General features: G+C 39.4%; 2 protein-coding genes across 4 annotated transcripts; one reads left to right on the forward strand and one right to left on the reverse strand.

Annotated features, from left to right (window-relative positions):
- The first annotated feature begins 26 nt into the window (after window positions 1-26).
- LOC121595815 (leucine-rich repeat and calponin homology domain-containing protein) lies at window positions 27-27999 on the forward strand. 3 transcript variants are annotated; one of them, XM_041920057.1, is made up of 9 exons: window positions 27-113; window positions 582-1168; window positions 18969-19113; window positions 19285-19654; window positions 19764-20302; window positions 20375-21220; window positions 21384-21630; window positions 21711-21788; window positions 22831-26509. In XM_041920057.1, exons 2-9 carry the CDS (start codon window positions 907-909, stop codon window positions 24085-24087), a joined length of 3744 nt encoding a protein of 1247 aa, XP_041775991.1. In that variant the 5' UTR covers window positions 27-113; window positions 582-906; the 3' UTR covers window positions 24088-26509. The 3 variants fall into 3 exon arrangements, with proteins under 3 accessions (XP_041775991.1, XP_041775994.1, XP_041775992.1); XM_041920060.1 differs by lacking the exon at window positions 22831-26509 and adding an exon at window positions 26625-27999 and having other exon boundaries at window positions 34-1168; window positions 19764-19977; window positions 20119-20302; XM_041920058.1 differs by having other exon boundaries at window positions 34-1168; window positions 19764-19977; window positions 20119-20302.
- Window positions 15706-18032, reverse strand: LOC121595816 (uncharacterized PE-PGRS family protein PE_PGRS54-like). The gene is made up of 2 exons (XM_041920061.1): window positions 17162-18032; window positions 15706-16757 (listed from the first exon to the last, which is right to left on the reverse strand). The coding sequence occupies exons 1-2, from the start codon at window positions 17205-17207 to the stop codon at window positions 16204-16206; spliced, it is 600 nt and encodes a 199-aa protein (XP_041775995.1). The 5' UTR covers window positions 17208-18032; the 3' UTR covers window positions 15706-16203.
- Window position 28000: the final 1 nt, after the last annotated feature.

Here is a 28000-nt window from a genome sequence, read left to right on the forward strand (position 1 = left end):
CGCTGCTCGCAAGTGTACGCCCACGGTGTCTGTATATCTTTTCTGCTGCATGTATACGTTCCTCATTTTCTCATCTCGCGTCGAAGCGACCGAGCTCGTGCTGTCGGTCGCAGGTTTGTGCAACTACACCATCCATTCTTGCTAAGCATGGCCACAAAGAACAAGTGCAATTAATCGATGACAATCGGCATCGACAGTGGAAAAAGTTGGTTCACCGCCGGCAGCAAAAATACGCATGAGCGCTTCCCAACTTCTTGGCTTCTTCCAACAGCAACTTCGCTGCGCGTATACGCTACCGTTCTACCCGTATTCTTTTTTGTGATCGTTTTTCCGGAGTGCGTGAAAAGGCCCAGAAAATTTGATTCTGGTTGGGTGGGTTTAGAGCAGTGTGCGTCCGCGCAGGCATGTGTGTGTGTGTGTGTTTGTGAAGGGAAAAAGGACTGTGGAGAGCGTGTCGGGTTTGGCTGACGAGTTTTCCTAGATGCTGGTGCCGAAAGGTGTCGAAATGTCGGTGTCTGCGTTGCCGTAGTAACGGCGAATTGATAGGTTCACGGTTCTCGCTTTTCTCATTTTCATCGTAGCGCGGCAGTGTACCAGGTGCACGGCAAAACGGTTGGTTGTGTAGACGCATCGTGAAGAAAAAGAAGGTGAAAAATACGCAGGGGAAGATTTCTCAATGGTTGTCGTTTGCTGTCAGCAAGATGATTTGGTATGCACAGAGGGTGCAAAGTGTGTAAAAGTGTTATTTCCGTGAGCACCTAGTTGGCGTATCCGGACGGCGCACGGGCGGGGAGGACGAGGCGTTCCGTTTCTGCGACGCGATTCCGGCGAGAGGAAACGTCAATCGCTGATGGACACAGACGCATCTTGAGTGTTTCCTGTTGTTAACCGGAGTGCCACAAAAATATGGCCGTTGCCGCCTGCCTGAAAGCAACCCAGTCAACCGTCGTCTATTCGGGTCAGCACCAACCATTGCATCTGGTAGGAATGAACGGCGTCGGCAACGTCGGCATCGCCGGTGGTCACTTGCAAAGTCAGCTGACACGCTCGCTGGAGCGCATCCTGGAGGATGCGCACCTCAGCGGGGAGCTGAAGCTGAGCGGACGCAAGCTGAAGGACTTTCCGAAGGCAGCGGGGAAGTACAACCTCAGCGACACGGTTATTGCAGGTAAGGACATACACTTTGCAAGAAATAGCATTTTTAAGGGCAATTTTTTGGCCAATACGAGATAGTTCGTAGCACCACAAGCTAAGTGAAATGAAATATCCGAACCATTGCCACAGATACCTTGGTCGTGTGGAGTATATATTGGCCAATAATCTAGGAATAAAACGAGCGAAAACATTCGATAGACCGGGAGCAAAACAGACAGCAGTATATTTGCAATTAGAAGCGACGACAAAATCGTTAAAAATAAATTATTCCCGCAAACCGGCCAGCCGCAATGTACAACTGGCGTCGTCGACCTGGCGGACGAGAGGTCTTGAACCACATAAGAAGTCGGCAGTAGACGGACGGATAGAAAAAGATAGCCTGCGGGATACGATCAAAATGCTTAGTACTTGTTCCACTCTATTTATACAGCATCTTTAATCGAATAATGCTGCGCACTTGAAAAGCGTAACCATCGGCGAACGGGTCTGTTTGAAGAGGCGTATGAATCGAGTTTGAGTCGATTTACATGCTGTTCGATTTATTTCAACAGATCTTCGCAAACAATTTATAAAGTAAAGCTATGGAGTATTTTTCCTTTGATTGTTTCGAAAAAGACGTAACCTTTAGCATGCAAAACCCAAGACATAAATGCGTTCGTTTTTTCGGTAAAATCACGACGGGTAAAGCCTACCCCCACCAAACCCAAGAGGAACGGAGTTCGAAAGAGGTAAAATCAATACGTGAAAAATTGACTTTTCCTCGGCTTCCTTCGATGGACACATCGTAGCAGGTTTTTCGCAAAAAATGAGGACATACAAAATGAGGTAGTCTAGGCTTACGTAAAGAGCTCGCAGGCCAAGACCAAGGAGCTCGCAGAGTGGTCCCCCTCCTGCTCATTGGTACGCTTGTCTGTTTCTTCTTGTCTGCACTGGGTGGGGGCATGAGATTGGGTGGATGGAACAAGAAAAGGAAAAAAAATGGATTTGCTTTTTGTTTTGCCCATGTCGATGGCACTGAAACCTTGCGGTGAGTGCCACCGGCAAAAATTGCTCGAGGATAATAATTTTGCCGCTCGCACATCGGCCGCTCGCAAATTATGCTACACATCTCGCGGAGTGGCAAAGGGTCGCTACCATCTGGCCCATGTGGGACTGCTAACGGGTGGGGGGTTTGGTTGGTGATTTTTTCGGACACTGAACGAGCTGACCTAGAAGCTCAATCTACCAGCCGAATAATGTGCCTTGAACCGTGGGCATAGGTGTGGGGACAGTGCTGGTGGTCCCAAAGTAATGTAGTTTAGGCTTTTGTGTAGAGGCTCATAAAAAAATGAAACCGTACACAAATTATTGAACACCCATGAATGTAGTCCAAGCCATTCCGCTAGATGTAAATGCTTTCGAACATGATTCCTACGGCCAAGAAGACCTGCCACAAATAACTGTAACGAGAAAAATAAAAAACAAACAGCTGAATAGTGGCTATTTGATTTTGAAATTACTCTAATGCAATCGATCGAGCTACAGTTCTAAATTGAACGCATTTTGCACAACGGCTTCAATAAGGTCACTACGACCCTTTCAACTTTCATTCCACACATACATTTGCCACACAGTACCAGCACTTTGACCATATGCAAATTCTTACCACTATCAGTGTTCGTGCTTATCGCACAACGGGTGCTAGTTGCAATGTCAGTTGTACCATCTCTTTTTGTAATAGAATTAAACAAGTCGCTCACAGCGAAACAACTTTATAAGGGTTACTTTTATGCAACACAAAAAAAAACAATTGTGTAATTACATAAAATAATCGGTTTTCATAGCAACATTTAGACAAAGCACTAGTAAAAACTGTTTCATTCCGATTGCCTGTTATGAGTTCGGTACGATGCCGGTACGGTTCCAGATGTCGAAACCTTCAGATGGACATAATACAGACATCTGTAGCGGCACTATCTATACAGAAGAGAGGTTTAAGAAAGCGAGGCATAACTGTTTCCTTTTAACCTCAATGCTGTTTGATGGTAGGCACACAGAAAGAAGTACTGTTAAATTTACAAATGACATCATTCCGATGGTGGAAGGCTCTCGGGTAAGGCGAGAAGCATGTTGCGCTTGATAATAGTGCCACTCATTAAAAGTTCACTAGCTAATGATTAATCGCAAAGAAGTTCAGCTTCAGTGTTCGTTGGCTGATCGGAATAATATTAGGATTAGTCCTTCTGATTGTATTTTTGGTTTATTTTACGACAACGTTTAACACAGTGCTGCAAAAAGTATGTTGTTCAATGATTGAATTTAATACGATTTTTCATTTTGCATCATTTGTTGATCATACAGTTTACACTTCAGCAATTAGAATGGCAAGCAATAAAAATAAAACTTTGTTAAAGTAGTTCCAGTTATGTTGTCTCCAGAACATACGAAAGAAAACTCCCTAAAAAGTAATAGAAAGTGGATGAAAACAGACAAACGAGCAAATCGGTTTGGTGAAACTCCGTAACCGTTCAAAGAAAGTTGGAAAATGATCAATCTACCTGAGACAGATTTCCATTTTAGTGCGAAGAAAGCATATAGGGTAGTAAAACTCTGACACACTGGTTCCGTGTTACTCGTGCAGCAAATCAACATTTCTGTTCTGATAAGCCGCCAGCCACACACACTCACTTCATGTGTACGCTACGCTCGTGTTGTGTTGCAACAGCCAAATGCGTGCATGTGTCGACGCGTTACAGTTTGCTGGCGATAATTCTATGAAATGAGCATTGCTGTTGCTCCTTTAACTGGGTGCGTAAGCCATGATCTTGAAAGGCGTTTGAAGGGGTTTTTTGTGGTGTTGTAATATTCACTTCCTCTTTGCCAAAAGTGATCACTTGAAACTGATTAATAGAAAAGATGTTCGCTTTCCGGGTGCGTGTGGTTTGGAATATATTGCAAAAAAAGATGAAGATTGGTTTAGGTTTCCCTGTCTACGATGGGAAGGGAAAACGGCAATATGATATGGAAAGATAGGAAGGAAGCTAAAAATTGCTCAATTAAGTTGTGGCGCTTCGCCAAGGTTGAATATCTTGAGATTGTGGCAATTTAATCGGGTCAATTATGAAAAGTATTATAACCCGCTAATATCCCATAATGGCAGATTAATAAGCTCTCAGCGTTTCCAGGCTTAATTCGGGCGTGCAAACGAACTCACGCAAGTGGCGCGTACTTATGTTTTATATCTCGGAAATGTACATCGGCAATGATTCACGAAACACTTGTCTATATACGAGCACGCAGCAGACGCCGTTAACTCGTTCCCTGTCCGTTGTGTAACATTGATTGCAAAGGCAGTCCGAATTCTGTTGAAATGTTTAGCATTACAAACGATCTCCGATCGTGCGTTTTTGCAGCATATACTTTCCAAAAAATAAAAAAAAGACGACCTTACCCAAACGTTTGTCAGGCCTCGTATCCTCCGACTAAACGTCCGGCTTAACGGCATCGAAAAATTTCACTCTCTTTTGCTAACCACAAAATTTGTTACGATTAATTGAGCAATAGAAACCTATTCAGTTGCATCGAACCGTTCCCCCGGTAGTGCGATGAGCCAGTAGTGTAACCCGTAGTGAATAGTTTGTAGCGGCTAAAATCAGAAATAGATCTCCTCTTTCCCGTTGGAAAAAGGGGTTGCGTGGGGTAAGCTACAGTTTAGTTGATCGTACTGCGGGGCCCTAGTTAAAAGTGGTTGGAGAAGGCAAAGGCCTTTGGGTTGATGGTTGTTATGCGCATGATTGCGCATGCTGGCGAGGTGGTGGACTGTAGTTATATTTTTTTTCTTTCTCTAGTTTACTTTCAGTTTTGTTCAATTGATGAAGAAATCCATAGTAAGGGGGGAGAAACTATCATTGAACCGTTTTTATGCTTTTTCATGAGAGGCAACGCGAATGATTATAAAGCGTAAACACTGAACGCTCGAACAAGTTTTCTGAAAATATGCTGGAACCGTGCTCTACGATAATCAATAACCATGCGACAGGCAATTTTCCTTGGCTGCAGACTTATTGACTCGAGTGCTTCCTATGTGGAAGTGATTAGCAAGATCAATATTTATATTTCTATCTAAACTAAATCATGCGTTGAGGCAATAATGCCACTGTGTGCGAAGCACTGCCGTTTGCCACATATGTTTCGTCTTCCAGCCGTGTGTTCATCGGGCGATGACTCATCGTTTCATATCGGCCGTGTTTACTGATCGCTTGCATGGTTTTTTTTTCATGGCCACAAATCACGCGTTCGCTGTTGGCAGCATTTCGCATATGCTTTATTTACAGACGACGACAAGCGTGTTTCTGTCCATTTGGATGTGTTAGAAAAGCCTCAAAGTGTCGTATTGTGAATGCCTCCTACCGCCACCACCATCGGTCTGTTGTGTGTGGCGGGTTTAGCACCAGGGATGAATGTTGTTTGAGTTTCGCGTTCCATTCACAAACGGTCGAATGATCGTAAAGGCTGCGAAGTAGGTGGTGGGGCTGGTAAGTGTATGCTTACGCTTGTACTGAGTAACGAGAAACCGATCGAACTGCTGTTCTGCGGGGTGGTAAAAAGGAAGGAAAACAGGCGCCAGTCGTTGTTCAAATATTTACATCGTGCGAGTTTTCGTAAAAGCGATCGTTTAAGAACATGTTTCCTATTTTTATACTGTTTTTATTGAACATATTTTTCAACAAAATATATTTTTACCCAAAATAGTCTGCGGTAGAATATGAAAATATTTAACATGTAGACTCTTAAAAATATTTACGAAACATACAATTGAAATATTTTCCAATGCTATACTAATCCTATTCATAATCGTTTCATCATTAGTCAAAGTTGTTGTGAGCATTTAATTTTCGCTACGGCGCTGGGACACGGTCGTACTAATAACTACCGTTTTCTCACCAACGAACACTCTCGTACTTGACATTGATTGTGATCGTGCAACGAATAAATGGAGAGTGAAGCAGAGACCCTTTACTGTCGTCATCATTGAAGGGAGCGGTTCCAACGCATGACAGACAGACTTGGAATGGCATCGTATGCGAGGAAGGTTACAAATTCATATGATCTCATCGTATGTCTAAATATGGTTAGTAGCGCACGCGAAAGGGATCGTGGCAATAGTAGCCGGTTTTGGTTAAAGGACATTTGTGTATAGCTTGAATTGCTTATTTCCTTTTTCACGAAAACAAGAACCTACAATCCTGAAATATTGTTTATACTTTTCTTCTTTTTATTAAATGTGTGATTGATTTTGCCAACGGGCGGACGATCAACACGTGTGGTGCGATAAATGATATTCGATATATATGGTACATGCTTTTTTTATATTACGCTTCTGGTTGGGAAATCTGGCAGTTTACCATCATTTCATCGATCGTTCTTATCGATATTTTTCACATTGATTACCGTTATCTAACATGATAACAAAAACTAGATGGAAATAGGGCATTTTTGTATAACCATGTACAGAAGTACCTAGTTAGGAATTTTTGTTTGAATATTTATGTTGCATTCATTCATCCATACCCATCGTTGACTAATATTTCTTTGGCGTAAATTTGCTAATGTTCAGTGTAAAAGCTTAACATACTATCTTTTTGTTGCATTACGGTTACTTTTTTGCCTTCTTTTTCTGTTTTGTATACGGCGTTGCGATATAAATATTCAAGTAAAAAAGAATTCGGCAAAGGTTAAAGTGATATTTCTGCAAACTCAGCTTGTAGATGAAATCTCGCTTACTGCTGTGGAATGCACAATAAACCTTTATTCCGTTGGAATGGCACGTTTCAAAACATTGAAATACAAAATATATGTCTGCTCCTCGTCTTTTCACACACGCTGCTACGCTATTGTCCGTATAATATTTCGTTTCCTGACTTCAGAATGGGCGCGTAGAGGACATCCATTAGCTTGCTGTATGTTGAAGTGTGCTTCCGTTCCGTACAAAAAGAAACAGTGGCGAATAAGTGTTTGCATACGGGTTTCGCCGAACGAGCATTAGAACTAACAACAACAAAAAGTGTACAATATTCGTCACGTACTGCAGTATACCGACAAATATGTAGGATAGAAATTCAGGTTTAAAATGATCTGTAACATTTCTGTACAATTTTGTTGTTGTGGTTTGTAGCTGAAAACAGCAATTCCTTTTAACCACGGTGAACATTTCCTATGGTATTGTTACCCATTGTGTTAATGCTCCTTTTTAATTTCTATGGTAAGAAAATCGATAACGGAAATTAGTATTGATTGGGTTTGGTTGAATTAATCGATATTTGGTTGGCATGGAGGGGAAAAAGTATTTGGCCTATGCCTAGTCGGAAGTAAACGGGATTACCCACCGAAAGCGTGCCGAAAGCAGATGAACGGAACGAAACAACGCGTAAGACTAAAGGAGAAAAGTACGCATGGAGATAACAATATGCAAAGATAACGCACACCGTCGTGCCTATGTCGGATGATGGGGTAATTACTTTCTATTGTACGGCTTAATAGCATAGCAGGCGAATCAGACGAAAACAATATGGTTTGCTGAACTGGATTAGGCATAGCATGGAAAAGGAAAATAATTAAAAGTCAATAATCCACCGAGCGTGCACGAATGGAGCCAGTGCGAATGGGTTTGGGGCTACTATTTCCTGTGTAGAGTTTGATCACCTTTCGTTTGATGTGCATTGGTTGGGTGGTATATGGAATGCTCACAGACATGATAAAGCTTTGCTTAGATAGATCAGAGAAAAACATGTTTTTTTACGGTGCATGATATCAGTTTTTGCATGCATAAAATAGTAAAATGAGTTGATGCATGGAGCATTTTTTGTTGGTTACAGAAACATAAATAACAAGAAAAAAATAAAGATAGATAAAGGCTCCATCGAGAGAGGGTCTCTGTTCTGTCTTGCTTGCGGTGTGCTATTGTCACAACCGTACAACAAAATACAAAAAAGTACGTAAAAGGATGTAACGTTATGCTGCAGGCTTGGGTGGAAATGGAGAAGTGTAGGTTGGCGTGTAAAGCAGTCTCGCCAACAACTAGAATGTAGGTGCCATTGGCATTCGGTTCATTGGCATGGCGAGAACCGACAACAGGGATGTTATGAATATTTCCGGTAAAATCTTTAACACTAGGTACTGCAGTCAAAAAAGGGTGCGGCTCCACGTGGAGCTGCACCGGCGCGACATCGTCTGGCTATGGCTGTCAATGCATTGCAGCAGCACTGTGAAACCGTCTCCGTACAACTCTATTGTGTGACGTCTCGCATTCCCTTATTGTGCCGGCAAAGTATGGGCGCCGGTAAACGGTAATGTTGGTGGAGTTGGATGTAATGAATCATATTCCGTTTTATTCACGAGTTTCATTATGATAAAACAACTCAATAACAGAATAAACTGTAAACCGCCAGCAATTTATTGTTCGTAGAGGAGAATCGGTACAATTTTATTGTTGTATTAGATGCGTCCTTGTCGGGCTCTACCACGTGTTTTATGTATAGTAAGTCAAATTAATAGGTAGTTGGTGTAAAAAATCGAAAATTGCCTTCAAAAAACCGTAATATATGATTTCTACGAACCATTTTGATGTTGCGCATGCACCAAATTAGTTCCATTCGTCGTACAAAGTAACTGAACATACAAAACGTGGTGGGATATATGCAAACGAAAGCACGTGTGTTAGATTGTCCATAAAGACATGCAATCGCTGTTGAGGTATAACGTGAATCGGTTTTAAAAAATGTTCCTTCCTGTTTTTGTTTCATTTTCGTAGACGACCGACAAATCCACAGTGGAGTTTGAAAAAATATGCTTAAGGCATATTGCTGTAACAAACTTAGTATAGTTGTTTGTTTGTTGTTTTAATATTTAAAGAGGTGTTGGACCTCTTCGGTCTCTTTCGTCTCTGTTAAGTTGTTTAGGTAACTTAAATCTATCTACCACAGATACGTCAGATTATACTGGTTAGTAAAATCTACCCTGTGGTGAGTTGTGCGGTAACTCGGCCTTTTTTATCATGTTGTGTCCGACTATTATAAAATAGTCGAATCTACAACTTGATTATCTTATACTTTTGTTTCTTATAATTGTTAAATAAGGTTGTATAAATGGGATTTTTTTAAAAAGTTTAGAAAAATAATGATGATAAGTCCTACCTCTTACCCCAACACAGGTTTGAGAAAGATGGAAGTATCTTTACGATTATATTACTCTGATTCATATTCAAATATTTTGTACGAGCAAGTGGTGGCATTGGAAAACTCTCAGAGAAACTGTTCGATTTATACACACACCCAAGATGACCAACATAGTTTCATCAAGAAAAAACGGGTCATACTCCATCGAATACAATGGTATTCCCTAGCATCCTTTAGTAGCCCGCCAAGAACCAATAAATTGATCTGACGCAACACTTATCAAGACACAACTGCGATATGCATATGGCCAGTTCCACTGATGCCAACTGCTGGCTCCAGAGTGTATAATGTATCCCTTACGTAGCTCCCCAAGAACCAACTAATGGATTCGGCGCACTACTTATCAGAACACAACTGCCACATGAATATGACCAGTTCTACTAGTGCCAATGGATGGCTCTAGGGCACTACCTTCCGAAGCAGGTGAACCTAATGTATCTGGAATTGGCCACTTACAATCATCAAAGAGTAAATCCTGTTGTGATCTCCTAGACCGTTTACAAACCATAAATTATCCCAAATGGATCCCGAATATTCACTTGTACGCGCGCGTGTCTCAAACCTATGTTATTAGTTTTATTTTAATTATTTGTGGTTCTCGGATTTCATCAATATCAATGTTCAGATTACAGGATGTGAGTTAGTTTGGTATGACCAATTCGCAGTCTTGATATTACTTGCTGATATTTATTGTTATGAATATCTGGCCATGGCTTGATGGTTAGTTTGATGAAACTTAATTTGTTAGATAATTCCAGCATAATGTAATATTGAGCCTATTGCAGATTTTTTCCATTAAAATAATGTGTGAGTCTTTTGTTCGTCCATGTTCCAACGCTGCCAAAACGCTTGCACTATCAGTAAAGATTATGTTTGATTTGTATTCAATTCAACTTAGTATAGTTATATATTTCTCTATTATTATTGCTATTACTGTTACCCTTCTAGAAACGCACAAATAGAATCAACTTTTTTGTGAATTATATAAGCCATTGTTGCTTTTTTGTGAAACCTAACCCAGTAAAGAATAAATCTATTTGAGGACAAAAAAACACAGAAATACACGCTTCATAGGTGTGTAATGCAATAGCTGCATTGACCTTCAGCTGCCAGCGAATGATTGGTTTGAACGCTCAAAAGCCTCCATTTCTACTGAAGGAATGAGGGAGAGAATTTGACAATGTGACACTGGTGAAATAAATCGGATTGCTAGAGCCAATCCTTGACACTTGTCTCGGCTGGGGCAGGTTGTCCCGAAACTGTCCCGCGGCGCTCCGGATGATGGTCGTGATTTCAATGTACGCTCTATGCATCGATACATGGTCGCGTTCACTCGAAAGTGGCGTAGTGAAGTGAGGAAAAAAGGTTTATTTATAGCATTGTATCGCTTGGTAAAGCTCTTGTTTCGTTTCGTGCAGGAAAATGCTTTCCGGCCCCATATATCGGTTAGCATCATTGCGTTGCACTCAGCGTTAGTTTCTTACCACATTGGGTGAATGCATCTTTGTGTAGCCGTAGTCTCAGTATCTTGGCGAGTGTTGTTTTGGGCAGCAGCATGGCCGAACGCATGTTTTAATGCGCAGCTGTAGGCGTAAGTGCATTGGCCTGGAACTGCCAAGTCAAATACCGTATGAATGGCCTGACACACACACATTCCAGTTTTTCGTTTGCTGGGTGTGGGGGAACCTGGTCGGTCGAACGGTGTAGTAGGGCTATTGTCGTAATCAAAACACAATTTGTAGCCTTACCCAGTGTGTAGCGTCTGGAGCATGCTTTCTAGGCGTTGGCTAGTCGCGTTGGCGGAAGATTAGATTGTATTTACTTTCGTATCGCGCCCGAGGTGCAAAAGGAAATAGCGATGAAAGCATTAGTTTCGAGGGAATAGTTTTCAGGTGTGGTACCGAAATTGGTTACAAGTGCTTTGTAGGTGTTGCTTCCCATCGTAAAAAAGGTTCTTGATATTGATGTAGTCATGCCTTAAGGAAGATAGTTGGTATCTGATTGTTCATAATATGCAGTTCGCGTGGTGGAATATTCGATAAAATAGAAACAATAATAAGTTGGTTGTTTTACAGAACATTAAACATTACGCATGTTTCTCTATATCACATATGTGTTTGAATAAACGAAACTAAATAATTAAACAAACTTGATTGTTCAGTCAAATATTGAGCGGTTGGTCGTATCTACTACAACTTGAAGTGATTACGTAAACAAACCATCAAAATCTACTATAAATACTAGCACCCCACAATGCAAAACGTTCAAAATCTCAAAATTTCATGATCATCACATTTGGATTGATGCTGAAATTACTTGCGCGGTATGAAGAGCAATGTGGTGCGTTCTTTTCCCACGATAAAATGCTAACTACGCATGAGCTGCGAAGAGACCGTAACAATCGTGCTCAATTGAATTGCGAGATATACTAGTTTTGAGATTTTATACAGATGCATCATGCATGCATGGAAAAGGGACAATCGATTCATACATTACAACTACAAATGGCTAGCAACATTGCGTTTAATTCATTATCACATTAGTGTAAATTGTATAAATCGTAACATTAAAATATTGATCAACGTAATGCTTTAATAAGTCTAAAATCAATTAACGGAAGAATGTTTTGTTACAGTCGTTACCGCTCAATGTGGCGCATAAGGCAGCATTTTTTTGACAGACATTAATAGATAAATTTTAGAATACACACACGTTTAAAAATTAAGTGATTAACAAAGCGATTGGCATACAATCTGACCCGTGGCAACTGTTAAATGTAGTATGGCTCAACTACACGCCCTGTATAGTGTCAATTTAAATTTTAGCGTTCCTCCATACGCAAAAGTAACTATACTGCAATGAATAAATCTATAATTACTGTATGCTAAACATAAATGTTTTGAATTAGATTTGAAACGTAACACAACATGTTATAGCATCATTTTTGCACTTCACTACAATATCGATGGAAGTATATCGCCTTGTAGTTGTATTATGTATGTATATTGAATGTATTGCCAAATTGAAGTGTAGGCCAAATTTAAAACTCAACTCATTGAATAATTTTAATGTTGTGAGCACATTTTCTGGGCATCTTGTGAAGTGATGCCACAATGTGTCATAATAACAACGAGGCATGATGATATCACTTTCTTTCATACAGCTTTAGAAAATTCTCAGTAATCGGAAAGGCGCCAGGAGTTCTCAAGTATTGACTGTAGATTATATTAAACCCTTGTTATCCATTTCAAGATGTTTAAACTTGTCGTATGTGTATTTTGTTTTTAATCGTTTCATTGACACATTTTAAAATCACTTAATAGATCTTTGTAATCGTCATAAGCTTTTGATTGGCCAACTATTAACTATAAAAAGTGATGGATGCTTCATATGCTGTGTAGGGTATAAAAGAGGCCAGGCAGTTTGCTGCAAATAAACAAGGCAATAATAAGAAAACTACTTCAAATGTATCAGATACGTGCAGGAATCTGGTTGGGTTCTATTATAGAAACACTGTAAAATGAACTCGCTTGATATAGAAAAAGGTATACAGGTGTCCCCCGAGATACGACTGTATTTGGGACCGAAAAAAAGTCCCAACGCAAGGCGTAAGTCGAAAAAGTCGTATGTCGAATATCTGTCAATGTAAAGTTTATAACCGATGTTGAAGAGTCGAAATCTATGATATCGTGTTATAACCGATGTTGAAGAGTCGAAATCTATGATATCGTGTTTTTTATTTGAAACAATGTTCGATAATGTATTAATTTTACACAAAAAGTCGTTTATACGATATAGATATGCAATACCGGGTAGTTGTGGAATCTTTGGAAATTTGTGTGTAACGGTTATCAGCTCAGAAATTCAAAAATATACGTCAATTTCTTCTCAATGACAACTTTTTACTGTCAAAAATCAAAATCGTCGTATCTGCGAATCGTCGTAACTCGAGGGGGTCGTAACTCGGGGGACGCCTGTACTAGAAAACAGAGGGAAAGGCATGAACTTCACACCTTTGTGATAGAACTGAGGAAATTATGTGAAATTAAGTCAAAAATAAGAAATGAAATAAATACAATATAGCTTAAGGTATAAAACGAAGAATAGGAAATTGAGAGTTTTCCAGTATTTTGGCATAAGTGTCTTGAAAGTACAAAACAAAATAGGAATGCGGTGAAAGACGTCCTTTTGGTTGTTGCATATCATACCATCGTCACCTATCATACCTTGTGATATGGGATGAGAGCAGAGCTTCAGTAATGCAATCAAGTATAATTAACAATTCAAAAGGCTAATTTTGTAAATTTGATGAGGAATGTGGGAGGTAATAACCTGATTTCATAATGATGCAAGATGGCTTCGAACATGAAGCGTACGGTGCATGCGCTTTATTTATAGTAAAACAATGGTTGGTCAAAAATAATGTTAACATAATTACTTATACTAATATCAATGCTGCAGATGTAAAAATATTGACTCGAAGAGATGAAAAACTAAATCAATTTTGGAAAAAAATAATCTTTGAGTAATTATTGGGAATGGGGGGAATAAGTAAAAAAGTAACTATATTTTAGTGTAGTAATATATCTTCTAATTCTGCTTGGCGTAACAATCTATCTATCCATGGTCATGTGGACTTTATACAGACGCTCAGAGTTAATTGTACTACGAATCCGATTTGTTAGCTATTTGTGGACGGTGATCTGGAATCTGGAAGAATTGAACTTTATCTGGCAACAGAAGCCGAGGCGTTTACCTTTAGACCACCCGTTCACCACTGAATTATTCTGTTATTTAATATAACGTTTTATATTACCATTTCTAGCTATTTGATTCGTTTCTGCGATTTTGCTTCTAAAAAAATACATTTTGCTATAAATTCACTTACAAATGCACTGTCAGTTGCAGACAACTTTACTTTGCCTTTTCGAGCATACAACCGCCACCACATTGCACTTGATTATTTCAGAATGAAGAACGGTAGCGATATACAGTATTCCCCCTAACGCCGTTAACAGCAGTGGTGCTATACGTGGTACGCTGTTGTCCAAATGATCTTTTGCGACCGTCGAATTATGCTAGGGTAAGATGAAGCGAACAGAAACACCATCGTTGCTAAACTAAATATCGTGTGTATTTTACCATGTGGCCCATTACGCTGCGAACCTGTGCCACTACTCTGTTCCTTTAGATTTGGATGGGAATCGCACAAATTGTCCTCGTGCCTTTTGAACGAAGGGTTCGTTCTTCCGTCTGACTTGATGGTGGGGGCACTCGCTTCAAAAAGCAAACACGATTGAAAGGATATCCCGTTCACGTTCTGCCATCGCTATAGAAATTATTTTCTTGAACTTGACCCACCCCACGGCAGTACAGTCTTGTATTTATTGTACCCTAATCCCCGTGCACGAGGGATAAGCGCGAAAGAAAATTATGTAGCTGAACAGGGAGAAATGATTGGTGCTTGTTAGTGTGGTTGTGATGGCGATGAATAGAAATACACTGTTTTGTTATCTGTGGTGGTGTTAGATCGAGAATGAAATCATAATTATAATATGCCTAGGAACAAAATCAACGTACTTTTTTGTTCTTCCCAGCAAACCATCAGAGCTGATAAAGCAAGATAATTTCCAGGGATAAATCAAAATATGAAAAATGTGTATTAAAATGATATGTTATCCGGACTTTAATGAGTGATTTTCATCTTCAATTGGAATATTCTTTAAAAAAAACAACATATGCAATTGACTTCAGAGTTAAAAAATTAATAAATGGGTTTGCAGTGGTTTAAATAAAGGTGTTATTCTCTAGATTTTTGGTACACAACAATTAAGTTAAAAGAATTAAAGAATAAAAAAAGAAAAAAGAAAGTTAGGTAACATCGGTTGATATGATACAGTAATTTCGGATCGTTGCAGTTTTTTTTTTATCATTTGGCGTGTTGGTGTATAACACTCTCTTTCTGCAGTCAGTGATGAATTGCTCCCCATTGTTGTACAATTTCATGTGGGACAGAGTTAGCATATCATATCTCTTGTGACCTATCCAATTTACATTCAATGACAAACGACAACTTCCTGTGTCTACGCATTCTCCAGGCCTGTCTCTCAGCTATGGCAATCATTGCGAGGGGAAAGAAATGGTGTCAGAAATGAAGTAAACAGCTTGGATGAACAAACCTAAAGTATGGAAGATGTTTTAAAATATAATGAATATGAAGTACAATCTGTTGGTGCCTTAGTATTTCATAGAATATTTTAGTATTCTTAAATTGTATTCGACATTTTTTTCTTTCACAAGTATGCCCCTTTTAAAAAGAAATAAATTCTAGTTTGTTTAAAAATTTATAGCATATTTTTATTACAATGTTGTCACATTCAATACTTGTCTATCTATTCGGCTAATATTTTCAATGTACTACTTTACCGTCACGCAAGCTGCTATCACTTTAGTAGTAAAAGGTGTATGTTTCGATATCGTTATAGCTAAGTAGATAAATGCATCACTAATCTGTCAATAAGAGGAAGTAAAAATTCTAGAGACGCATAATCAGTCACTCAAAAGAATTGCTTTTGAAGTTTGGAAATATTTGTTTGGGAAGTTGTTAGAAATATTTCGTTTTTTAATACACTCGTATGTTGTTTCATGCCCGAATTGATAAGATGTGGCAGTTAGAATAAGTATACAAAGATTTTCCCATTCGATCAAATGTAGCTATTCCGTCTTTGCGATGTGTAATGGCCTAAACAATGAGTATACTGCGTTTTCTCTAATTTAGTTTCCGCAATAGCAGTTGTTGTGTGCGGGAATGATGGCGATCGTGTTGGATGAAGCATTAGATGTTGCTAATGCCCGTGTCGTTGCTCCGGGTAGAAGTAGTTGATTTGGAGCAGCAGTGATCGAGCTTTTCAAACTCGGTCGATCGCGTCGACGGTGTGGCGGTGGTGGCCGACGACATGTTCATCATCATGTTGTAGTTGCGCTCCTTCTTGCAGAAGAATGGGTAGCAGATAAAGCCCCAGTACGCGCCGGCTCCGATCAAAATGACAAACGTGACGATCGTAATGATTCCCCAGGCCGATAGACGATGGTTGCTAGATTTAGCTGAAATGGGACTCTTCGTAGCAGACGACCCGCCCTGGCCAGGATGAAGATATCGCGGTGTCTCGTGTGGGTTTCCAAGGCCAGCCGGGCCGTACACGCCGGCTCCTCGACGCATCCCGAGACCACTTACGCTACCCGTTCCCATACCGCCGTAGGTGCCATAGTTGTACATACCCGATCCTCGAGCCCCACCACTTCCACCACTGCCGCCTCCGACACCGCCTCCTCCAACAAGCCCTCCACTGGCGGCGCTAATACCTCCAAGCGTGCAGAGAAGCAGGGTCACTGAAGACAACAGAAAAAAACAGGTTTTGTTGTGTTAAAGCTACAGAAAAAAGGTTGTATGCTCCAGCGCGCTCTGGTAACCTTCTCGCGTTCTTCTCTGAATATATTTTTCCCTAAACAAAGGATCATAATCGTCAGTTTCTCTCCTACAGAGGTGGTTGAGAAGGTGTGCTGTAACGTACAGTGTATTTATGATCGCTATCCAGAAGACGATCACCAATACATGTGCGTTGCGTTTGAGGATCCTAACACAAGGGTGCGACTGTATTCTTTGCCTGAGGTGGGCAAACAGTCCCTTATGGGCAGGTAGCATGGCAGGAAAGAGAACAATCTAACAAACGCCGATAAACGCCGTACCATGCTTGATGTTCATGCCACAATCGTTATGAAATAGAAATACTTACTTGCACAGAGTAGAACAGTGGATTGCTGAGGTTGGTACAGATTCATTTTTATCGATTCTGGTTGTTTTATATTCGTCAGTTGCAGTACTTCCTTAAAACACTTTCAATCGAATCGTTAGTATTAGACTTGAAGAAGAAAATGTTTTTATCCGTATGATAGCTTAACACATTTCCCCTTGAGAGTGCCTCACTGATCAAAATGTACGTTTGATCTTTCAGCCTTATGAGCAAGCCCAACACACAAATGCACACACGTCCCGGATAGGTTTGCTAAGTAAGGAAACGAAGGACCAGTTTGTAGCACTATAATGCGAACCTTATTAGGACGAACGTTAACGAACAGAGTGTATTGTACGGGAAGCAGCAGCCCCTTCACAGTTTATCTAGCTTGCGTTTTTATCGGAAGCATTTGCATGCAAATAACGTTCGTAAATAAAATAATTGATGTACACACACTCGAGAATGATCACCACATCGACGTCGCTTAGTTCGCAACGATGTTCCCAAGCAATATTAACACGCTTGATGAGTTTGGCTGGTCGTATGTCTCGCAAAGGCAACCTCTAGCAGCAGCAACAGCAGCAGGGCTACCTCCTGGTGTTCACTTGGATCCGGCGTTTCGTTGACGCTCAGTTATAATGTGCTCCACTACACAAATTTAATACTGGCCAATATTCACTCGTAACAAAGATTGTTCCTCACAGTATTCCCATTATGTAGCACACGATGTAATGCGTCGAGTAGTTGTTTTTTGGATAGAATTTGAGACAAAACTCGGCACACTACGGAAAACACGCATGCTAGCCGCTCGAGATGGATGATGATGTCGCGAACGCACTCATACCATGCTCCGGTTGGCTTGCGGGTCGGCACGCACAAGGCACACATTGATTGCTCGCACACACACACTACCACGAGATGCTATAAAGTGCTATAAATGTGGCAGGAGAGAAGAACTTATGCTCGGTGTGGTGTGCTACAGCAGCAGCATAAGGGTGCATCGAATGCGAGAGTGAGAGGCAGCAAGTTCTGAAACTCAAGGGAATGCATTTCTTGAGAGAAAGAAGGGAATGGAGCTAGATTGCAGGTGTGTGAGTATCAATGTTTGGTCTTGTTTTCTTTATCTTCTGAAAAGGTGAATGATTTCAGACATACAGACTCGTGTGAAAGAGAAGAAAAAGGCTCGTGTATTTTCTTTCTATGAATCAGCAGCATGATCGTTTGATCTGTTTCAGTGACGTGATGTCAGATGAAAGTGATAATGAAAAAATATGAAAACCAATCCGATTCAATAGATTTGGGGAATGTAATGTACGACAAGTCCAATTCTTGCTGAATCTATGATGTCATATCAATCTTCTTATGCTGTGATTTGGTGTTTGACCTTGTAGCTTTATGAAGCTTGTAATTGGTCAATGTGTTGAAGTATTGAAGTATTGAAGATTTGTATCTTTATGAAATTTGATTGGCGTGAATTCGGTTAAATTAAGATTTCTTTGTCATCCGATTTCTATTGATTCGTTCCAGATGTTTATAATATGGTTACGTGACCAATGGTAGTTAAGGCAATTGAAGCTGCTATTGTACAATCTTGCTAAACGTATTTGGCATAATTGCAGAAAAGGAAGTTATACTTGTTGAAGTAAAATAGTAAAGTATGAAAAATATTGAAATTTGTAAATCAAATGATTTTATTGAAATTACATGTAAATTAATGTTAGTCAGATGAAGGCAATTTTAAATTATTGTTCTTATATGTTATAAAATTCTTGCATTTCAACGTTTCTTTTTATTCATTTTTTTTCAGATCTGTCGAGAAATCGATTCTGCGAACTACCGGAAGACATCACATGTCTCGCGTTTTTAGAGCGCCTTTTGGTCTACCACAACACGATCCGGTCTGTGCCGGAAACGATACGTGGACTGCATTCTCTAACTTATTTAGATTTAAGGTAAGAAACAGATCATCTGTAGTATGGGAATGAAAAGATCGATTGTATTTCCCAGCTACTGATTAATCGTGAGAAATATTGCATCGATGCACATAATCAACTGGTTTGTTGGCGTGAACAACATTAAACGAAACAACATGTTTGACACGGTTTGTTTGTCTATGCTTTCAGAAACAATCAACTATCGGTTTTGCCGCGCGAAATATGTGCTCTACCTCTTCAGGTTTTACTCGTCTCGAACAATCGCCTTGCTACATTGCCCGACGAGCTCGGTCGAATGGAGAAGCTGACGGAGCTCGATGCTGCTTGCAATCAGATAACACATCTTCCAGCGCGAATGGGTGACCTTCGCAACATGCGTTCGCTAAATTTGCGCAGCAATCAGTTAGTTTACCTGCCTCGTGATCTCACCTGCCTGGAGTTGGCATTTTTGGATATCAGCAGTAACAAGATCGCTACCTTGCCGGTAGAACTTCGACACATGACCTCGCTTGTGGATTTGGAACTTTCGAACAATCCACTCACCTCTCCACCAGCTAGCGTGAGTAGTCGATGGCTTGTTTTCTAAGTAGATTACAACATTGCCTAATGCTAATGTAAAACAATAAGCTAATGTTTTTGCTTCTGTTTCAATACGCTCGCTCAAACAGCTGTGTGTACGCGGATTGGTGCATGTCTTCAAGTATTTGGAAACGGTAGCGTCGCGGGAGGAAAAATCTAAAACGGGTATCGATGGCCATGCAACATTACGACGTACGGCTCTTTCGGCAAAGAATTCCAGCAGTTGTTTGCTGGACAGCCAACAGCGGAATCGGAGAGCAAACGTCGACTCTGGATACTGTACTAGTGATGGTGGGTTCGATGGTAAGCGTTGGAAGTATGAGGAAGATGCGCACAATTTCAACATTTCCTCGTCAAAATGGTCCCCCACTCCACTGCACCCGGGTTTCACGGTTATGCCAGCCAATGGTAGTAACCATAAGATTGCTTCTAATCCTTCCTCAGGTGGACAACATGTCGCTCTGGCAACTCATCCGAACCACGGTGGTCCACATGAATCTACAGTAGATACTGCCGTTGCTGAAACAACGGGGGGTAGCAATGATGTGTGTTGGGAAGAAGAATTTCGGAAGAATGCCACATTTCAGGAACATCATCCGGATCGCAAGCAGTTATCGAACAATAATAGGTAAATTTTTGGTGCAGCTAATATACGAGGTTCAGTTGAATTATTTAATAATGTAAATCCGTATTCCTTTAGCAATGATATATCGCCTGAAGGAGACATAACACCCGATGGCACAAAGATGGATGACAAAGGCCGTACACTATCCAATTATCAGACGTATCGCGAGTACAAGGAAGCATTGCGTCAGCAGCGTAATCTTGACTCAGTCTACCGATCCAAAGATCATCCGCTGACACCAGATAGTGCTGGATCGGCGACGGACTCACCGGTTAGCAATGTTTCGCCGTACACAAAATCTATCTCGTCGTCCTCGGTTTATAGCAGCAGCAGCCAAAGCTCTCCAGTATCGCCACATCATACAATAGGCGTGCAAAAAATGAACCAAATTAATGCAAACCCGAATAGCAGCTACCACATGACTGGGGCAACTGGCAGCCATTCAAGTCCTCTGCTTTCGCCAAATCGAAACGGTAGTCAAGGCACGACAGTTGATGATAGTACTGGAGGTACTCCTAATAAGCGGCCGGTGCAAAAAGTCATACCATCTCGCAACATTGGCTCATTACATCATAATCAATCACCTACACATTTAAATGGGAATCATCATGCGTCAGGAGCTGCTTCCACTAGTGTTTCTAATGGATCCCATGGTAAAAATGCTCTTTCAAACGGTGCTGGAAAAGGATCTTTGTCTTCAGCAAATGGAAGTGTCAACAACGAATACGCTTATGTGAAACCAAATAGCCCGTGCAAGTCGACAAGTGGGGTATTGGCGCACAATAATATTCCTCCTTCGTCGATACCAAAGCCAACGGTTTCAAATAATGGAGGATTAGGCTTACCGGGAGCTACTCAAAAACCGTTGACAGCGACAGTAGGTTACGTAAATAATGCTAAACCGGGACAGAAAGCAAACAAGTAAGTATATTAATGTGGAAAACGTTATTTTTAAACGTGGTTAGTATGAAAGAGTGTTCCGAGTTAATATCATATAGTTGCCAATATTCCACATCCAGCGGTTACTAACATACAGATGTAGCATAGATTGAAGGATAATTGAAAAAATAATTCTTGTTTGCAGGACTGTCTCGTGGAATCGTGACGTGCCTACCGAAAAGTTGAGCTTTACCATGCGTCGGGAGTTCGATAAGCAGAAGGAGGAAACTGAACTCATTGAGCAACTCCGGCAAATTATTGAAACCCGCTTGAAAATGTCGCTTCCGCAAGACATTGCACCTGCGTTAATGGATGGTGTCGTGCTATGCCATCTTGCGAATCTTGTTCGACCGAGATCGGTTGGCAGCATTCACGTCCCTTCTTCAGCGGTGGTAAGCAATGTTTGAAATAGTCATTTTAAATTTATGCTAAAATTAGAATAAAAATAACTGTGTATCATTGTCATTTTTAGCCAAAATTAACCATGGCTCGATGTCGAAGAAACGTGGATTATTTTCTGGATGCTTGTCGAAAAATTGGCGTAGATGAGGTGAGTTTTGAAATTCTTTGAATGTTTCTTTAATCTTTGGTGAAATCATTTGCTAAGCGAAAGTAGTGGGTCTTTGTCTTTTGGTGGTTTTAATCTTTGGGAATGGTTTTCAAGCTCTGATTTCTCTTTCTCTTCTTCCATAAGACTATTTATATGTGTGTTCAGATTTGTTTCTTCTACTCTTGCTTTGTTTGCCACCTTTATGTTGCATATATTATTTAAAACAAAATAGACGTCTACATTGCACAAATTCACATCGACATAGTCCGAATTGCTTTAGTAGAAAAATATTAAGGTTTAGTTGATAACTATAATTGCGTTTCGAAATATGAATAAAATAAGAAATAGATGAACAGTAAATTGAATTGTGCAGCCAGTCGAATTGAGTTATGAAGTATATTAGACACTTGTGTTGTTTGCGTTTAAGTCAATCATAAGCTACCTTTCGATAGTTGTCGGATAGTTGTCGGATGCCCATTGATATCATTAACTAATGCTAAGAAAAGCACATTAATTATCCTTTCAAAACTTTGTACTAAGTTATTGGGTTACAGGTCAAAACAATGAAAATTTCTTTTGAATGTATTCACTGTAGTTATGAATTGAAAAAGAAAAACTTTAAAAATAAAAGCAGTGTATTACATTTTATTAAAATTTTGGATTGATCTTAGGTTTTGTATTACACAAGTAGTAACATTAGAGCGCCTAAGTAAATTCAGTTGCGCCAGCAAAGCAAGTGAAAACAAAATCTGAGTCCCTAATCTATTTATATTTCCAACAAGTGCTAATTGTATGAGTTACATTTGTAAATATGTTGTGTGTAAATAGCGGTAACAAATGAAGGAAATGAATGATTGAAAAGGTGCTAAAGGACAAGAAGATGAACGTAATAGAAACGCTGCTTATGGCACATGGCACAATTAGCCGATGAACAAAACATTTAGTGTTAGATTTTTGTTCTATTCGCTAGAATGCGGAACAGGCGTCAACGCGCACTAACTTTCTTCTCTCTCTATCCTGTTGCTATTGGTGTTGGTTGCAGGAGTTGATTTGCTCCTGCCAGGACATCGTTCCACCAACCGTGGCCGAATCCTCGTCAACACCGTTGGAGGATAATGATCGGAAGGCGGGATATGATGATGGACATGGATCACAGGAAACTAGTCCTACGCCAAGACCTCCTAATCCGTTAGCGATGTATCGTACGATCGCAGCATTGCTGAGTTTGCCGGTGGCTCAGAGCGTATCACCACCTTCACCATCACCACTTGGGTTTCTTCGTCGTCCTCGATCACCACCACCACCGCCACCGCCAACAACGCAATCCGTATCAGCCATAACAGCTGCTGCAACCAACACCAACAGCTCAACAGAGCCAGAGACAAATTTAAATTGTGAAATAATGGAATCGTATGGTTTTTCGACTGTAGGCAAAATTGATCAGCAGGGTTCGCAAATAGTCGGTGACCTAGCAACCACCGGTGAGAAGATGTTCGAGTATTCGGACCAACCTACTCAAAGGTCGTTCCGTGGCAGTGAGGATCATCGGAATGTTCCAGTGACATTGGATCTTCCCAAGAGTAGTGTTAAACCTGGTAGAAAACGAAAGTTTCCTTCTACGCGAACAAACCGTCGAAATCATGGTTCAACCGATATACAATCAAATTTGAATGAAATAATCGAAGAATGTGAATACGACAGTGATATTGGAAAGTTTCGTTGTCGCAGCGACGATGCTGATGAAATGGGTTACGGTCTTCCCGATTACGAAGATTCGGAAACGAGCGTTACTTCTTGCGACGACGATATGAATGACGTTGAAGTAAGATATGATGATGATGTGGGTGGTGAAACATTCACTCCAACTAATGCTCAACCCACCATGGCCGATTCAATTGTTCGTCGGCATATACCGTCAAACGATCTTGACACCCCAATACTGAGTTCAAAGACCGAAGCCAGTGGAACCGAAAATTTTAACATCGTTCAATATGACGTCGATTCGATAAAAACTGAGGAGCATAAAGTGGTTACGAAGAGAATCGAATTTTTTGAAAATGCTGCAAATAGCAGTATGAAGATACTGAACTGCGAAACGTCTGCCATCTTAAATGCTGCGGCAATCAAAAATGAGGGGGAAATTGTCGAAACCCCGCAAGTGTCCATAGCAAACGAGCCCTACAGTGCTAAAAACGATTCTCATCGACGTGAATCCGATCACCCAGTGATTTCGACAATTCTATGTTTAGGAACATTTTTGTTTACGGTCATTTATTTATACTTGTATCCTTTGTCGTAGTTTGTTAATTTTTAATATTATGTTTATTTGTGTTTACAAAATGGAATGGGCAAAGTGTTCTTATAACAAAACAAAATCTTTTTTGGTTCATTTTTTTTCTAAAACCCGTCTTTGTTTTGATTGAAAATTAGTATGAAATGCATTATCTATATTTACAAAGATAATTATCTTTGGTTATTAAGATCTGGATGGAAAAAAATCCTAAAATATGTTCAATAACAATTATTTATATTTACATATATTACAAGATAGCTTCTTATTCCACCAACAACAAATAGTTTGTTGGGAGCTAATGTTTAGTATTATTCAAGGGGGTAAGTGCTTAAATAAGTGATATCGTGAAGTACATCATTTGACCACTTACGAAATTCCATTGAAAATATTTACTTTTTTTTGCTTAAAACATTATGTTTAGTGTCATGATAAAACAATGCTTCGAAATCATCACTTCATTTCCTTTGAGGTAACAAGACATCACCTCAAGAATCATTCAAAGTGGCTAGTGACACAATTCATTTTGCTTTGAATTAATTTAAAAGAGGCTTATTTATTTATTTTCTGTATTTTTCTATATTTATTTTGAATAACTTTTATATTTTTTTTAATTTGAAATGCTTTTGAAATCCAAGTGGAGGCACAGTACTTATTCAAGTGTTTACCAATTTAAATTAAAAAATCAGTTCCATGAACGTATAACTTCTATATCTATTAGATTAGATAATTTTCTCCTAGTTGGCTAATTTGATCTTAGCTTTTTAGTGCCAGGAAAATACAATCAATAATCAAAAGTTGGACAGTTACTATTACTTAAGCAAATGTGTGGCTACAACGCATGTTTAACGTGCATGGTAGGAACGAGACATAGAACAGGAAATAAGAAACAATTTGAGCAGGAAATTATACACTTAAAAAAGAGGAGTAATGAAATCATGAGAGTTGCCTTATAACAAATAAAATGTTAAGCACGCTAACCTTTAGCTAAGAGTGTATCAGTGTCACAGTGAAAGGCAAATCTTATTTTTCAATGAAGCCAACCAATCTTAGAAACATTAAAACAACATTGAAATAGGTTTATTTCGTTAAATCATGCAATGTAAGTACATGTATTTGGTTAATACATGTAAACATTATTACGGTACCGGTAACCTGCATGAAAGTTAATGGCTACTAGCGTTATACGAAAATAATGCAAAATAGAACTCGTACTTTATTTAACTAAGTTTAATAACGAATTATTAAATTCCAGTAAAAATTGCACTCATTCCATGTAATGTAATGTTTTATATTACCAAGATTTCCAAACGCAAAAATCTCTTTACCAAATATGAAAGTTCAAACAAAAGTAATATTTTTTTAGATTATTTTGAATGCTATTTAGTTTAAAATCGTTTTGATGTTCTCGTATCCGTGCGATTTTTTTGGAATATTTTTTTATCTTTTAAGGCAGAACATCTCACGACTGTATCTTCTTAAGTTTAGTTTAAGTGCATTAGTTTAAAATTATGTCTGGACTGAGGCAACTTCCACTTATTTACAAACAGCAAACCAAAGGGTTTCCGAAGGACGCTGAAAGGGTGCAAACTTGAATCTGACCGAGTAAAATATTTTATGATAGTGACAATATCCAAACATTTACAGAGCAGAATTTTCTTGGTTACTTATAAAAATACAATTGCAGATAAATGTTCTCTTCACAGTTGTTGAATGACAACCGATGCAGATGAAGCATTGAAATCCCTAGTGAAGTAATATTTCACCCTAGTTTTGATATAACATAAAACCTATTGCTATACAACATTGCAAAAGTAGTGCTAAGGTGATTATAGAACACAAAGATTCAGGAATAGAGTTTATAGAAGTGTATAACATTCTGCATTGCAAAAAATACCTTTATTTTTGTAATAGTTATATCAATTGCATCATTCCAAGGAATTTGAACAATTTCCTGAAATATCTGTCTCGTTTAATTCACCGTATACGCTGTTAAGATTCAAAATTAGCAAATAATATTATTCGGCAAAAAGTTGCATTCATAAACAACACAAGATCCAAAATAGTAAATGTGCACTTAACAAGGGCCTTTTTTAATTTGCATTACACAGGAACGATCTACATTAAAATTAAAAACACAGATACAATAGCTTTCTTGGTCGGACACTTTTCCTTATGCTATACACACACGCCGTTTAAGACTGCTAGGAAAGAATAATTTTATTGAAGAATTGTTGTAGCTTTCCCTAATACCATGTCCCGCTCATGCTAATAGCATGACTATTAAATTATCGACAAAAGAAAAGCATTATCACGCTTATACATGCATTGCTGTTTCCATAAAACGACAATCTTTTGACTGTCGTTTGTGCTTGAGTTTATACAAAATCAATAAAAATACATCTTACGTGTATGGGTTTCTCGACAGCGATTTTGTTGATTTTCGTTTGTTGTTTTGTTCATCATGAAAAAAATAATATAAAAAACAATGTGCTTAAAAGAGGGAAAGAGATGTATTATTCCTTTTCGTATTATTATCATTGTAGAATCTTCTGTGCTGCGCAGCCGATGTCCTTGAAGGTCGAGGCATTGTACAGGTTGCAATAACAGTGGTGGAGCTGCTGAAGTTTCATAACCCGGCATCAAACGTTCGTTCGCCAACTCGCAGTATGTATGCTTTAGCGAATAATCTCAACAGCAGTGGCAACAGCGGCAGTAGCGGCAGTAGCAGTAGCAGTGGTTCCAGCGTACAGAAGTCAAGCCCTTCTACATCGTCCCTGTCGTCACCAGTAGGTGGAAATGGTATATGAGATTCGGACAATAACAATCCACCACCACCCGTCGATTCACCTTCTAGGCGAAATCCGTTGATGTCCATCGCAAGTGGAAGGTTATCTACGGTTGATGATGAGATTTGGAGAATCTAGACTGTACGAGTGCATAGAGATACGGCAATAGGGAATTCATTTTTTATCTGCCTCAACACATTGTGCACAATATTTGGAGTTGGAGTTTGTTCAGTTTAGCAAAGATAAACACGAAATATAGGTTGTACTATGTTGGTAATTTGCATTGTATATAGGTTTTGACATTTGAAACGGGTTCTCTATTTCATGGATCCGTAATTCGATTTCCGTTGAATAGTGTTGAATTAAGTTAAATGACAATATTTATCAAAACTAAACTAATTTATTCAATTGATCCTTGAAAAGGGGTTTAAAGAGCTGGATACAATATCATCTTAGATTATCTAAAACTTCATTGTCCAAACATTGCAACAGATGAATTAGTAGCAGGTTGGGAAGGATAAGCAAATCTGCAATGTGTGTGTTTACCTTAATGCACAACTTCATCTCACATTTGCTGAAGTTAGTGATTTGATAATGAACGAAGCCATGATAGTAAGTAACGAAAGTAAACATAAGTTGCACTCTTGCAACCAAGAAGCACACGTAATTAAGGTAAAGGTCTCAGATTTGTAACGGATTTGATCAGGAATACGGGAATACAACTATTCTGTGAATGGTTAATGTAGTATCATCATTTTTTTGTATCGTTGATTGTGGTTGTGGCGCATAATTGCAGCGTTGCAAGGTCTGAATTGGAATATGGCGGATTTGTATTTCGGAGTGTGAGGTTTCCTAAACAGTATATCAATAATCGTAGTTTTTTCTATATAGAAAGAATGGATAGACATTTTTGTGCATGGAAGGAATCGCGTCTTCGAAAAGGTGGTGATGACACTGAACCGTCTGCAGGGTTAACTGATATGCGAGATTTGAGTGTGTATTTTATAGAAGGCATTCGTGGTATTAACAATTTTATCTCGTCAAATTTTGAACGCAATACAAAAAAATAATTGTAATCTTCACGGAATCAAGCAATAATGCAATAAAATTCATACTATGAATCGAACTAATGA

This window comes from Anopheles merus, chromosome 3R (genome assembly GCF_017562075.2).
Source record: "Anopheles merus strain MAF chromosome 3R, AmerM5.1, whole genome shotgun sequence".
Classification (NCBI taxonomy): Eukaryota; Metazoa; Arthropoda; class Insecta; order Diptera; family Culicidae; genus Anopheles; species Anopheles merus.

What these genes read in the sequence shown, in the direction of transcription:
- LOC121595815 (XM_041920057.1), top strand. Translation starts at nt 907, where the DNA reads ATGGCCGTTGCCGCCTGCCTGAAAGCAACCCAGTCAACCGTCGTCTAT. An exon ending in CTAACTTATTTAGATTTAAG is followed by an intron (nt 19,114 to 19,284) that starts GTAAGAAACAGA and finishes CTATGCTTTCAG; the next exon opens with AAACAATCAACTATCGGTTT. An exon ending in CCGGGACAGAAAGCAAACAA is followed by an intron (nt 21,221 to 21,383) that starts GTAAGTATATTA and finishes TCTTGTTTGCAG; the next exon opens with GACTGTCTCGTGGAATCGTG.
- LOC121595816 (XM_041920061.1), bottom strand. Translation starts at nt 17,207, where the DNA reads ATGAATCTGTACCAACCTCAGCAATCCACTGTTCTACTCTGTGCAA. An exon ending in CACTGTTCTACTCTGTGCAA is followed by an intron (nt 16,758 to 17,161) that starts GTAAGTATTTCT and finishes TGTTGTCTTCAG; the next exon opens with TGACCCTGCTTCTCTGCACG.